We start from the raw sequence: 13320 nt of genomic DNA on the forward strand, positions 1-13320 counted from the left end.
CTAGAAAAATTAGCATGTGCTTATATGATAATATGCACAAATAACACAATTTATGACCTATCCCAACCACAAAGTGACAAATTAACACTTAGCATTATAATTACCCAAAGGATGGGAACTCCCAATGCTGGGAAATTTCAGGTAAACTTGTAGGAAGACAATATTTTGAACAGTGGTTGTGGCTTTCAATGTTCTTTGGGTCATTTGAGAGGTTGCTGATGCATTAGAAGAAGTAACACACAACACTGTACCACAAGCCAATGGTCCAGTTGTCATATAAACAGGTAATCAACATTCTTTGTGCTTCTCTGGTCTCATTTTCCTTTCCAGGTCTTACTCATAACAGTCAGTTTCCTGCATGGTATTTGAACAACTTAGAGAGAATCGAGTAGTGGTAGTGCCCTTCTTCAGCGAAGGTTTCTTTCTGGAAACAGAACTGGAAGAAGCAAGTGGTAAAAGGTCACAATGGATCAGCTACAATGATGGACGCAGGGAAGAGTCTCAATGGGTTCTGTTGTGTCCACACTGGGCATTACCTGTGTTGCACCCACACAGACCTGATTTAGGCTGCCCTTGCAAGTAGCAAGCACTAAACACCATTATTGTTTTGATGAAAAGGGCCCTGTGGATTGTTTTTGGTCTGCATGTTAACAAAGAAAAGAAAGACAGCCAGGTTATTTCTTGAAAACAGCAAGAAAGACATTTTTCCCTTGAAAATGTGCAAGATACATCTCTGCTGGAAACACACACACGCACACACACACACACACACACAAATGAAAAATCCTTTCATCCAGAATCTGTGGTTTGCTTTCTTTTATTCCTTAGTATACATGAGTATGTGAAAACACACAACACTCAGACATGCAGCCTGATCAAGTGATAATCTCTTATAATGTGCTTCTATTTAAAGCAACAAACAGATGGAGGGTTTATGAGCCAGGCTGGTAAAAGTAAAAGCAAATGATTGCAATAGTTGTACTTTTAATAGGATTTCCCACAATCCAAGACATTATTCCCTAAGGAACAAATTGTTCTTTAAAATTATGTTACTCAGGAAAGAGACAGTCGTCCTGACATCGCTGAGGCAACAGAGAGCTGCAAGACAGCCTTGTATTGCCGAGGTCTCTCCACTCAAGTCAGTGTCCTAGGGGAGGAAAGACAGGGATGTCAGGCACCATAATCCCCAAAGAACAAGCTCAGTGGAATAGGATAAAAGGAAGAAAGACCAAAGGGTAAAGGGGGTACAAAACATGTCTGGGCCCTGATTGAATTTATTACTTTCTACTTCTCGACTTTGAAAAACAAGGTTTGGGAAATTCCTACAGATTTAAGATAAACATACAACATGGGTTCCACTTCTGCCAATTCAGACCAAAATCTAGCTCTAGCAGAGCAAACTTTGGTTAACACACAGTGGAACTGTAACCAACCCAGCACTTCATTATCACTATCCCTGCTTAAGAGAAACAAAGCTCACTGTAATTCTATCAATAAGATGAATATACCTTAGTGATGGCCTTTAGGTAATTTATAATTAAAGCTAATCTTAATTAAAGTTATTACACCATTCTGGAAGAAAATAAACAACCCAAAGAGAGGGAAGCAATGTGGTCAATAACTCACTCCAAAAATATGCTTTGCCTCCAAAGCTCACACTGAGGGAGACATTCCTGCACATGATACAAATGGTTCTGACATTAAAAAAAGTAAACAAGTAAGAAAAATAAAGATGGAAAAATTCTGTGGTCAGTTCACAAGTGCTTTTTTATTGTTTGAGGCAGGGTTAAAGCCTTTTATAAAGACAAGGATATATGTGTGGCTAGATTGGATATGACATCGGACTCGTCTAGCTGCCCTTGCACAGAACTCTGGCTGCCCATATTATGCCAGGGAGAAAACATGTGTTGATGCTTCTAAACAACGACCCAGGGTGGGACCAAATGCAGATAATTTGAAGCATTTTTCCAGTGCTGTTTTGTAGATCAAGCAGAGAAAAGGTACTCAACTCCAGTTACTAATGGATTTGAGAGATAAAGGCAAACATTCAACATTCTCCAATTATTCATGGTTTTGAGGATTTTAATGTTAACTTGTCTAAAGAACTGATTAACAAAGGTTGCGTAATCTCTAACAGGGACGCCTGCCAGCCTCAATACATGTCATTCAAGGCCTGTGTTGACTCAGTGGGCCAGAGGCTATGTAAACGGGCTAGAGCTGAGAAAGTAGGTTCTCCTTGGGCAGCTTAGGGATTCTGAGTCCCCACAGTTTTGCAATAGCAGCTCCTAGTCCCTCAGTAGCTATAACTTGGAGGGATTCTCTTTCAGGTTTTGCTGTCATCAAACTGACCTAATACTGAGAGGACAATGAACACTGGGTCTAAACAGAAGCGGCAGAAAAATAAACACTATCGTGTTAAGAACAATCAGCCTTTTGAATATCTTCTAGAGTGATTTGACTGGTGCACCAGCAAGTTAGATAAACTTAGAGTCACCCAACTAGCAATGATCACACTTATGTTCCTTGTGACATTAGTGCTAGTGCACAGCCAAGCATACAGGAAGACATAGCACCGTCTCACAACCTGTGGATTTGATTTCTGAGAGGTCATGACAAAGATGCAAAATCCAAAAGGTTTGTGCCTTCTATAAAAACTCTTTGGTCTGGTGAGTGCTTTCAACAGTCTTAATTTTGCTTTTTAACCTCCTGACCCATCACTCTATTTTTCATCACCTCACTCCCTTTAAATAGCACCCGAAAGAGCAAGCCAGCCCCACGCACAAGTATGGCCACAGGCATCACTGGAAGTGTGTACGGTTAAAAATAAATTAATAAATAAGAGTCCCTGGTGCAACCAAACCCTCGTGCTGAGAAAGATGCCTTACTGCCTTACACTGCATCATATTCAGGGCAAGAAGTGGATTTAGAGTTGAATGAAACAAGATAAAGGTCCATGCTTTTGTAGTCAGGGATTTAGGGAAAGCTATTTGCGCCAATAAAGGGATTGCAGCAACATGAAGCCAGCCATAAATGTATGACCTGGCTGGGAAGTTATACCTTGTTCTCTGAAAAACTGCAAACTGAAATGCACCACCTGTCATAAAAATGATGCTAAAGGAAGGTGGAGGGGAAGAGATGGGAGCTATGTATATGCAGAATACAGGACGTTAAGATTTAAAGGGAGTGAGGGAGAGTGGCCGTCCCCTAAACTGTGACTATTTCACTAAAAATAAGCCCGCAGCACGACGATATCAGAGGGATTTCAACTCAATAGGCGAGCTGAGGACAGTCTTTCTCACTTGACTGCAGCCACTGAGCATGTCCAGGGAGGCCCCAGGTGTGACCTCTGCTCCCCTGTGAGCAGTGGCAGGACCAGGCAATCTATCATGGTGTTCATGCTGTCAGCCCCGTTGCTTCGCCACCGCTGTCTGTCACCCTGGTGGATGAGACCTGCTTAAGGGCAATCACGTCAATCTCTATGTGACCACTCAGTCTAAGGCAGAAGGATCATCTTGACAGGCCTGGCAAAGTCAGCAGAAGGTACCAAAAGCTGAAGTCATAGCTTTTCCCAAAGAGAGGCAATGTGGGCTATTGTTTTTTCTTTAGCGTTTTCTTTATTTTTGATTTCCCTTTTGATTTTATTTTCATGAAATGGGTGAAGGTATACAGAACTTGGCTTCAGAGCTGGTCATCTCGGATAAACCTGTTGCCCTCTGAGTTTTTCCCATAGTAAACGTAGCGACACTTCCCCAGGACACCTGCGAATAAAAAGACATACATCATTACAGGTGGCACAATTAGCATAGCAGGGAAACACAGATGCTGAAAAGCAGACATGCAAGACACTCATAGATCCAATGAGCAGCAGAAAGTGGATGAAGCCCCAGAAGGGAAGAACTCTCCCTTTTTGTCCTCACAGACAAGAAGGTTCTGTCAGCCTCAGAGTTGACATATTGAAATAAAATGTCACTACAAGTACAGGTTCCTAAGAATATCGCTTTCTGCATGACTTCTCTTCCACATGTTAGATACTTTTCTAATTTGGCCAATTACTCCCCAGAATGTAGCCTCTCCTCACTCCAGTTTCCCTTAGTAGAGTTTCTAAGAATGGAAAATTAAGAGTTTAAAGATGAACCCAGCCCAAGCAAAAGATGTAGAACAATCTTCCCAGAATGTGACTATTTTGATACCCTTTATCATGAAGCAATATTGTTAACTTCCAGAGAGACTATTCCAAATTCTGGCAGGCACCAGGCATTGAGCACATATGGGATGATTAAGGAAGAGAGGTGGTGTTGACAAAATACCATATGGATGGCCGGGCGTGGTGGCTCACGCCTGTAATCCCAGCACTTTGGGAGGCCGAGGCAGGTGGATCACGAGGTCAGGAGATCAAGACCATCCTGGCTAACATGACGAAACCCCGTCTCTACTAAGAATACAAAAAAAATTAGCTGGGCGTGGTGGTGGGCACCTGTAGTCCCAGCTACTCGGGAGGCTTAGGCAGGAGAATGGCGTGAATCCGGGAGGTGGTGCTTGCAGTGAGCTGAGATTGTGCCAGTGCACACCAGCCTGGGCGACAGAGACACCGTCTCAAAAAAAAAAAAAAAAAAAAACACACCACATGGACATGAACAAGAGCCTCCAACATTAAATGGCTTCTTACAGGCATCCTGAACTCTCTTTCTCCGGTCAGAATGAATTTGATTTCCATTTTCAGTTTTACTTTAAGTAACTCTGTGGCTCTGTATAAGGCTCTCCTCTCATTGAAGAAGACTGTAGGAGACTTAACAATGAAAAATGCCCCTACAATAGGGTTGAACTTTTTAATCAACTCATTATTTATTCTAAATACCCATAAGAAATCACCTCCATAGTTATTATGAAAGCTCTGTGGGATTATCAAGGAAAAATCTGTTTTGTTTTTGCCACCTGCGTTTTTATTTTCTTCTATTTTTAGAAAAACATTTTAAATTCAGTTGGACAGAGTTGTCTTAGCGCTAATCGGACTTGAGTCTCTGAACTGTACACAACTAGAAAAAAACAGAGAAAGGAAATGTCCATAAGACATTCATTCAAGAGCCACAAATCTGCCTGTGAAAATAGCTACCTAGGGACATGATGTTTTTTTTCTGTCAGTGTGATAGTGTGAAACCAACAAGCCCATTTTTTGGTTGTTGTTAATTTGTGATAAATTAGTACTTGAAATTAACCAGGTTCTTCACATTAGAAGTTCTAAGTAGTAAATATTTTTGCAACTGTAAACGAGATGTTTCTCCACTACAAAACTTCAAACCTTATTCTTACATAAGGATGAAAATGACTTTTAGAAAATTTTAAGGACAGAGCAGATGCTCCCTGGTTTGGATGGCTTGGAACAAAGCTAGAAATTGCTGGGGTCACATAGTCTCTCAGAGTTGGCAATGGAGAGAGGGTGACATTGTTCTGCGGCCTCAAAGCTGGCCTTGGGCTCACTCTCATTAGTTTTACTTCCTGCCATGTTCCCATAAGCAAGTTTACTGTGGCTCATTCCTCCTCCTTGGTCATGCTTTCTCCTTGGCCCCTAATCCCCAATTTCTGGTTTTCAGTATTGGTCTGGTGCCTGGAAACTTTGAGCTTGGATGGAACCTCACTGAGACCCTTCTTGGGACCTAAATTATTCTTTTAGTTGTTGGCATTGAGCTGTTTCCTTTATCGTGCTGAATTATGTAGCCACCAGCATTGTACTAATATTGTCACCCATGCCAGGACCCTGCTGGTCTGTGGGTCTGGCTGATCAGGCTCTGCTCCAGGAATAGCATCCACTACAGGCCTAGGTGGGAGTGCCTCAGTTCTGCCAGGTATCCACAGAGGGCTTCCTTAAACATAATTGATTCAAATAAACCCTGAAGAATGTGGAAGGATGGGACCAAAGGATGCTAATTTATTTCTACAGCACTAGGATAACATGAATTTTAATAAAAAGGAACGGATAGGTCTGTCGGATGTCATAAAGAACACAATCTTTCTCTTAAGCAAAAGGATGAAAGGCGAACACACACACCACACACACACACACACACACACATACACACAGACACACACACACGCCACCCACCATGAGTGCCCTCTCTCCAGTAAACTCCCCAGTACATTCAGGGATTCAACTGCTTTTTTCTCTTCCCTTTCTCCAGGGTAAACTTCAACTCCAGATCTCACTTAGATGCAACTTGAATGGCAAGTGCCGCCCTAGAAACAGGCTGGATGCTCCTGGAACGTGGGCTGGGATGTGTTCTGTGCCACATTCCCGAGCCTTCTTTCTGGCTGGCATTGATAAAAGTCCTTTTTAAGGCCTACCCTGTTTCTTTGGGCCTGGAAGCAAGAATGTTTATAGACATCCTGGTGAGAGAAGGCTGTTTGATGAATGCAGGAGACTGCGGCTAGGTGTCAGCGCTTGGAAAATGAGGCAAGGACATGAGGTATTAATATTGTCAATGATCTCTTGACAGGAAAACAGATACCGCATTCACTGTCAGATTTAAATAGACATCAAGTGCATTAATGACAAAAGGGCAGACTTCAAACAAAGGGGCTGTGTGGTGAAGAGCGGAGCTAGTCTCTGTGCTGGCAACAGCCTGATCTGAAAAGGCACCGTCAGGGTTGCAGACAGGCCCAGGATTGTGTGCGGTGACGGAAAACAGAGATACTGACAGAGATACCAGCGCCATATTATGCCAAGGATATTCTAACGCTGTCTGCCGCTCTAACGAAAGCTGACATCACTCCCCATCACTTGGGGTCTTCTCTGCCTGCCCCTGCAGAACATCTCTCCCCAGACATCATTACAAAACTCACTGTGGCTGCGAAGGTCCTGGCAGTCCTGTTCTGCTGGAGTGCTGGGGTCAAGGGGCCTAAGGATAACCTCAGTCAATCTAAATTTGGAATTTGCAGGAGGAGCACGCCCGACCCCACTGATATCTTGGCTACTTGAGGTGATCAGAAGGCCATTGTGTGAGGAGCTGTCACCTTGAATAAACTCCCGGAAAGGACGGCACTCAGTCTGTGGGCTGCTCCAGGAAGGCGTGGGGACGGCCTGGCAGTTGAAAATGAGATCCAGCTGCTGGTGCTCGCCCGGGGAGAAAGGTGTTCTGGCTAGCGATGGTAAGAATCGGCTGAAATTGTCAAACTCAAACCATCGCCAGCGGCTGAAATTAAGCGAGAATTGCCTCTGTGAGTCTCCTCCCAGAGCTCAGAGTCAGGATGTGATTACCCCCAATATGTGACTTTTGTGTTCAAAAATAAATAAATAAAATTAACCTGGAAAAGCAAACATGCACACAACAGCACAGTCCCATGTGTGGCCACAGGCCTTTATTTATCATGAAGGTTATTTGTAAAATATGAGGCTCTGCTCGTAAATTAAGTGAGGTGGCATTGTGTTTCCCTCTCCCTCATCCTCCCCACAGCCCTTCTTCTCCCGCCATGGCAACTGCCATAAACTGTGAAAATTACAGAGGGAACAGTTTGCTTGCAAAGAACATTTTGATGGGGAGGAACTCCGAGGCTGGAATTTGGGAACCCGCTGGTTTGTGACTCAGTAGGCAATGGTTTCTCTGCACATCTGCAATGGATTCATTTGTTTGTATCTCCTCAAACTACGACGTCTTGGGACTGGAGGGGGAACAACACATTTAATGGCATATGCAGTGTTTTTAATTAAAAGATCTGGCTTTGGCCATAGTAAGTAAAGCAGGCTTGCCCTGTGTCAGGCTGACGTGCAACTGTCTGTGTGGGGTTTCTTTTCGAGAGACCCTGAAAAATGACAGGGCATCGTCCCCTGGGGGATTCTCTCCTGCCAAATGAGAGTCCTAATTTTTCTTAAGTAGCCAGCTTTCCCATCACCATAAGCTGTTAAAGCTATAATTATGAAAAAAATGTATCAGGAAGAATCTGTTTTAAAGAGGCCCTTTATCTTTTCCATGTTTTCCCCCTCTGGAATGGACGTCCTAATTATGCAGGTTAAGTTATAACCTTGGGGCTGCCTAAGTGGGTGGGAATCAGCCTCCTTTCTTGGATATAAGGCTGGGACTGCAGGATCAGTACCAGAGATTTTGCTGGGGGAGGCCCTGAGAGCCCAGTCCAGGGAAGGGAATTCTTGCACATCCATTCATCCAGCATCCTGGACTCCCTGATTCCTGGATGGCCTCACACTTCCAGCTGCAGTTCAATAGTCTATTTAGTAAGGGGAAGTGGGGGAAGACCTGCATTTAGATCCAGCCCTGCCCCAACAGTCATGTGACCATGTACATGTCCCTTTCCCTCACTGGGCAGGTTTCCCCATTTGTAAAACAAGGGCAAGGGGCCAGATAATCTCAGAGGTTCATTTTAGCTCTGAAATAGGTGATTTGGCATTTTCCAATGTTTTCCTTATGAAGATGAGAACACCAGGTCCAATATTGCCTGATGCAGGAGACAAATTCAACAGGTCAGTCAATAAAAAATTGATTTGGACTAAGTCAGCCCTTGAAACCCATCCAGCCTGTAACCCCACAGTATAACCTGGATAGAAGAGGGCCTCTGGAGGACCCCAAAATCCCTGAGGAAAGGGTTTTCATTAACTTTCCTGCAATCTGCATTTCATACAGCTAGAAGTGCTGAACACTAACTAGGCTGTGTCCCACTGGCTTTGGCATAAGCCCAAGTCTCATAACTCTGTATTCAACAGAACTAAAGCCTAGCCATCAAAGCAAGTGGTCTGTCATTAATATTTTAGTGGTAAAAAACAAGAATCTGCATGTAAAAGTACAAAAATGCATTTGATATTGGAGTGCAGGTTGGACCAACACATTTATATTTGTAAAATGGAATAACTATCACTATTGTTAGTTTCGGTAGTCATCACTTTAGGGATCATTATTTTAAATGCTATTTCATATGAGTTTATAATGTAGCTACGGAATCACAAACATATCTTGATCCCATTGTGATACTAGGAGTTTATAATTAGCACTAGGATGGAGGCAGGGGATAAAGGGTTCCCCCACAGAACTCCTATTCTCTTATCTGTATGAGAAAGGAAGGAACTAGATACCTCCTGACCCCTGCAAAAGGTGATAACAATGTTGTGAAGAGGTAGATGGGCCCAGTGACAGAAAGGAAAAGGTGATCAGGAACATCTTGGTCCACTGCAGAAGGCTCTAGAACAATGTTTCCATGGGACTCTATACATGTCCATAAATGTGTCATCCCCTACAATATTCTCCCTCCCCAATTTCTAACACCCCGTACCTAAAACCATACAGAAGCATCTTGTTTACCATGGAGCTACATCCCAACAAACCTATTGTAAGTTGAAATTATTGTAAATCAAAAATGCATCATTACTTGAAACTACCTGAAGTTGTAAGCCCTTCAACTTACAATGGGGTTACAGCTATCAACTGTGTGTGGCTTTGTAGAGTTAAACAATTATAGGTTGAACCTTCGTAAGTTGGAGAGCATCTGCACTTGGTACAGATGAGATACTCAATAAATATTTGTTGAATAAATTAATACCATTAAAATAATCATGTATATAAAATTTACACAGAATCCACAAAGTAAGGAATGTCAATTGCTGGACACTCATCTTTTAACCTCTGGTATGACTTCAGACATTTGAAACACTCTGAAAATATATACACATTAAATATTTGCCCCATTGAACAAGAAAGAGTAATAGGAGGCAACAGCCTCAGTTCCTAAATCGTGGTGGTGTTTTTACCCCAAACACTTTTCTCCCACAAAAACAAAGCAATCACAACATCTAGTTGAAAAGAGAGAAGTGCAGTGAACATTATCATCTGGCCTAAAGAGCTGTAAACATCATACAGTGGGAAGGGACATTCCCCAGAAAGCACATTCCTCAGTCTTTGTTAAGTGCAGGCTGTGAATACATGGGGAACTGGAAAGGAATAAACACCCATGTTTTATGATCTTGAGAAGTAGCTGGAGCAATACCCTGAGGTCAGCCCGTGTGATGTGCTATCAGCTCTGCTGTGGCTATCACACAGGATTTAGTGGAGCCTGTGAAATGACAGGCTCCTAGCACAACATCCTACTTCAGTGTAAGCTACTTAAATACTAAGACAAAATAAAGAAGAGAGACTTTAAAAGGTCTTAGGGGACGGGATTGTGTGGGAGCAGTTTTTCAGGAAGAAGGACAAAGACCTTCTTCTCCACCCAGTATATTTTCCCTTCATCTGCCGCACATCTGAGATGCCTTAGGTTGGAGATGAAATGAAGAAAGGCTCTCCACCTTACCCAGGGGAGGCTGGAGAAGGCAAAAAAAAGTGTGAGACTTGTTTCCCAACCTAGCTGAGCATGACTTCAGGCAAGTGTCTCGGTTTATCATCTGCATACTGGGTGGGAATGGGGTACTGCATCCCAACAGTGCATGCTATAACCCCCAAAACCTCTGTTAGGGCTCTTGCACTATGGGGGCGGGGTGGTGGGGGCGGGGGTACTGCACACTGTCCTTGCTAAATACTGCAGTGACCACTTCAAACCATGCTTCCTATTTCACCTTCACTGTACAAAAACAACCCCACAAGGGGTATTCCTACCCTGCTACACTGACCCTGATGTCTTGCACTGGTAGACATTTGAATTCTCCAACTCTGAGTCCAGGGATGCTTTGACTTCAGGTTTATAAATACAAACATGTAAACTAGCCTGGTAATTTGTCTTTGAGAAAGCATTAATTATTCACAGCAAACTCCATTTAGCCAATTTAATTCCTTAATCAATTTTTAAATACAAAAAACCATTTCTATTTTTAACATTTTCATTTCTATTTTATTGAATTTATTTTCAATGGGATCAATTCTTTACCGGGTAATTTTTACAGTAAGGTTAAATTCCTCAATCAGCTCTGGCCAAATATTAAATTGTGCTGATTACATCTTCTAAATCTCTTGTACAGTCATTTATTTTTACAAAGTCCCATTTCCTTGAGTAAAATATTGCAGATCTAAATTGTGACAAGAAGACTTGAGTCTGCTGTTAAACTTTAGTCAACAAATTTTATTGTGTGTAGTTTTAGCTCATTTCAATTTTATTTTGTTTTCATTATTTCTATCAAGGCTAATTCCTCCCCATGTATTTGTGTGGTTTTCAATATATCAACAAGATATAAATCTTTGGTCCGTTTTTCATTCATCATAAATTATATTACGTGCAGGATTAGTTGCTGTCCTTTTTTTCCCAGGTTATTTCTACCAACATTGTTATCACAAAGTAGAGTAAACATTAGTTTTTATTCACTTCTTAGCACAAAGAGTATGAAGGACAAAGTTGAATACCAAGTGCATGATAGGGTCCAAACTGTGGGGTTCTGATATGCTGTCTTCTACCAAATGCCAGACAACATATTAGAGTGTGGAGCACCAATTCAAGGGTTAGGATGCACCACACCTGGAAAGAAAGCTAACAAAAATGCCAGGCAACCTATCCTTTTGACAAGAGGGCATTTGACTCCAATGCTCAGACCCGTCCAGTGCGGCTTTCCACTGGGAGAGGACAGATTACACAGCCTGCCCAGACAAATGCTGGGCCTTGTCGAGTCTCACCCACTTGTTTGTAGGGAAGGAAAAACAGGGGAAGGAAGTCAGTCAGCAGGGAAGGGATATTGGCAAAATTTGTTGTGAAGGTGATCAGCAGGCAAGGCTGTGGGGCTACCCTCCCAGACCAGGGAGGCTAAACAGGCAGTCACAGAGTGGGCAGGCTCATTGTCGTGTGACAAACCAGAGCCTCTAGAAAACACACCCTGGGCTCCCAGGGCAGCTGAAACGAGGCTTGTCATCTTAGAAGAAGAAGGGGAGGTGGGAAAGGAAAGAGAGGAGAAAAAAATGCAGGGCAAGTTCTTCATATAGTCTGTCATATAATCTGTCAGTGGAAAATAGGAAAGCTGGTCCAAGTCTGAGAAATAACTGCATCTTTGAGCAGATCCTTAGTGACATTCTCTACTATCCCATCTTGGGCCCTAGACCCCACACTCAGGTTACAGGCGTTGTGGCTCTATCCAGACTGAGTGGGCCATTCAGTCCTTTCCACATGAAAGAAATATTAGGCTAACAGATTAAACATTATCTGGCAGGGAATATTTCCATTATGTGAATCCTGGAAAGGAAACAGACAATGTACTTTTGCTTAGATGTCAATGCCTTTTAATTTCCTTTTTTTTTTTTGGATTGGGGGTAGTAACAAGTGAGTACCAACTGACAGAAAGATTCTCAGATTGGAGGGTGGGCTCACTAGCCCCCTTCATTGGGAGCTCCCTTTTTTGGCTCCTACCTCTATACACATTGTATTTATATCAAACAGAAATGTATTATAAATATGAGATGTCAAACTCCATGGTAAATATTTCCTTACTCCAACAACCCCTCTCCTCCCCACCCCCCAAATAAACTGCTAAATCTTAGCAGTCCAAATTTCGTTTTTTAGCCTCAGGTTACATTTTGTTTTTTTTTTTTGTCCAAGCCAAAGATGAAGCCTGAAACAGTTTTTATTCTTGACTTCCTAAACAATGAATTGTTTATACTGTCCTATAAGGATTCTCTGTGATTTGCTGTACTGCCTAGTAAGCCTCGATACAGAATGGTAAACTTTTCAAGTATTTCTTTAACTGTATTGGAGGATTCTCAAGCTGAGAAAGAATTTAAAGAACCTCATTTTAGGTAAATTCCTTCATTTTACAGGGGAGAAAAATAAGGTTCCAACTGGCTTTTGGAAGGTGACAGAACCGGACTAAGCACCCATACAACTCTATCTAGCCCAGAAATATCCCTGAATTATAAGATACTGCCTTGGCGACAGGAATATAAATTTTGCTTTTCCGCTTATTTTTCAAATTCATTATTTATTTGTTCAGTCCTGTTCACAGGAACCAGGGGTCTCTGGAGAACATCAAAGATCACCCACACCCTTAGTAGGCTCATTCTTACTTGCTTTTTCTTACAGAGAAACTTGAACTGCAAGACTGGTTTGGTGTGAGTGTATTTCTCCTCTCTCCTATGTCTGTATTCTAAGTAGGGCTTAATGGATTTGAGATGGGCTGGATTCCAAAGTGCATGCCGAGATGGGATGCGGATCCGTTCAGATTTGTGAAGTGCCCTTCAGTGCGGGTCCGTGATGGATGTCACATCAGCCAGGCTGTCAGTCAAAGCGGACAGTGGTCAAGTGCTCTGGCCTCACGTTTCTTTCTCAATGTTTGAGTGAGAAACTCAGACATCTTTCAGACAGGAGAGAAAAAAGAAAGAAAGGAAAAAGCCACCCCGTCACCACCTCCTCCATTCCCGC

General features: G+C 42.5%; 1 protein-coding gene across 1 annotated transcript in view; it reads right to left on the reverse strand.

Annotated features, from left to right (window-relative positions):
* Nucleotides 1-1749: 1749 nt before the first annotated feature.
* LRMDA (leucine rich melanocyte differentiation associated) overlaps nucleotides 1750-13320 on the reverse strand; it is a 1130865-nt gene continuing 1119294 nt past the window's right edge. The window contains exon 7 of the mRNA XM_063637625.1: nucleotides 1750-3758. Within this exon, the coding sequence (XP_063493695.1) occupies nucleotides 3679-3758 (80 nt within the window). The 3' untranslated portion in view covers nucleotides 1750-3678. The remainder of the gene's footprint in view (nucleotides 3759-13320) is intronic.

Source organism: Symphalangus syndactylus, chromosome 4 (genome assembly GCF_028878055.3).
Source record: "Symphalangus syndactylus isolate Jambi chromosome 4, NHGRI_mSymSyn1-v2.1_pri, whole genome shotgun sequence".
Lineage (NCBI taxonomy): Eukaryota > Metazoa > Chordata > Mammalia > Primates > Hylobatidae > Symphalangus > Symphalangus syndactylus.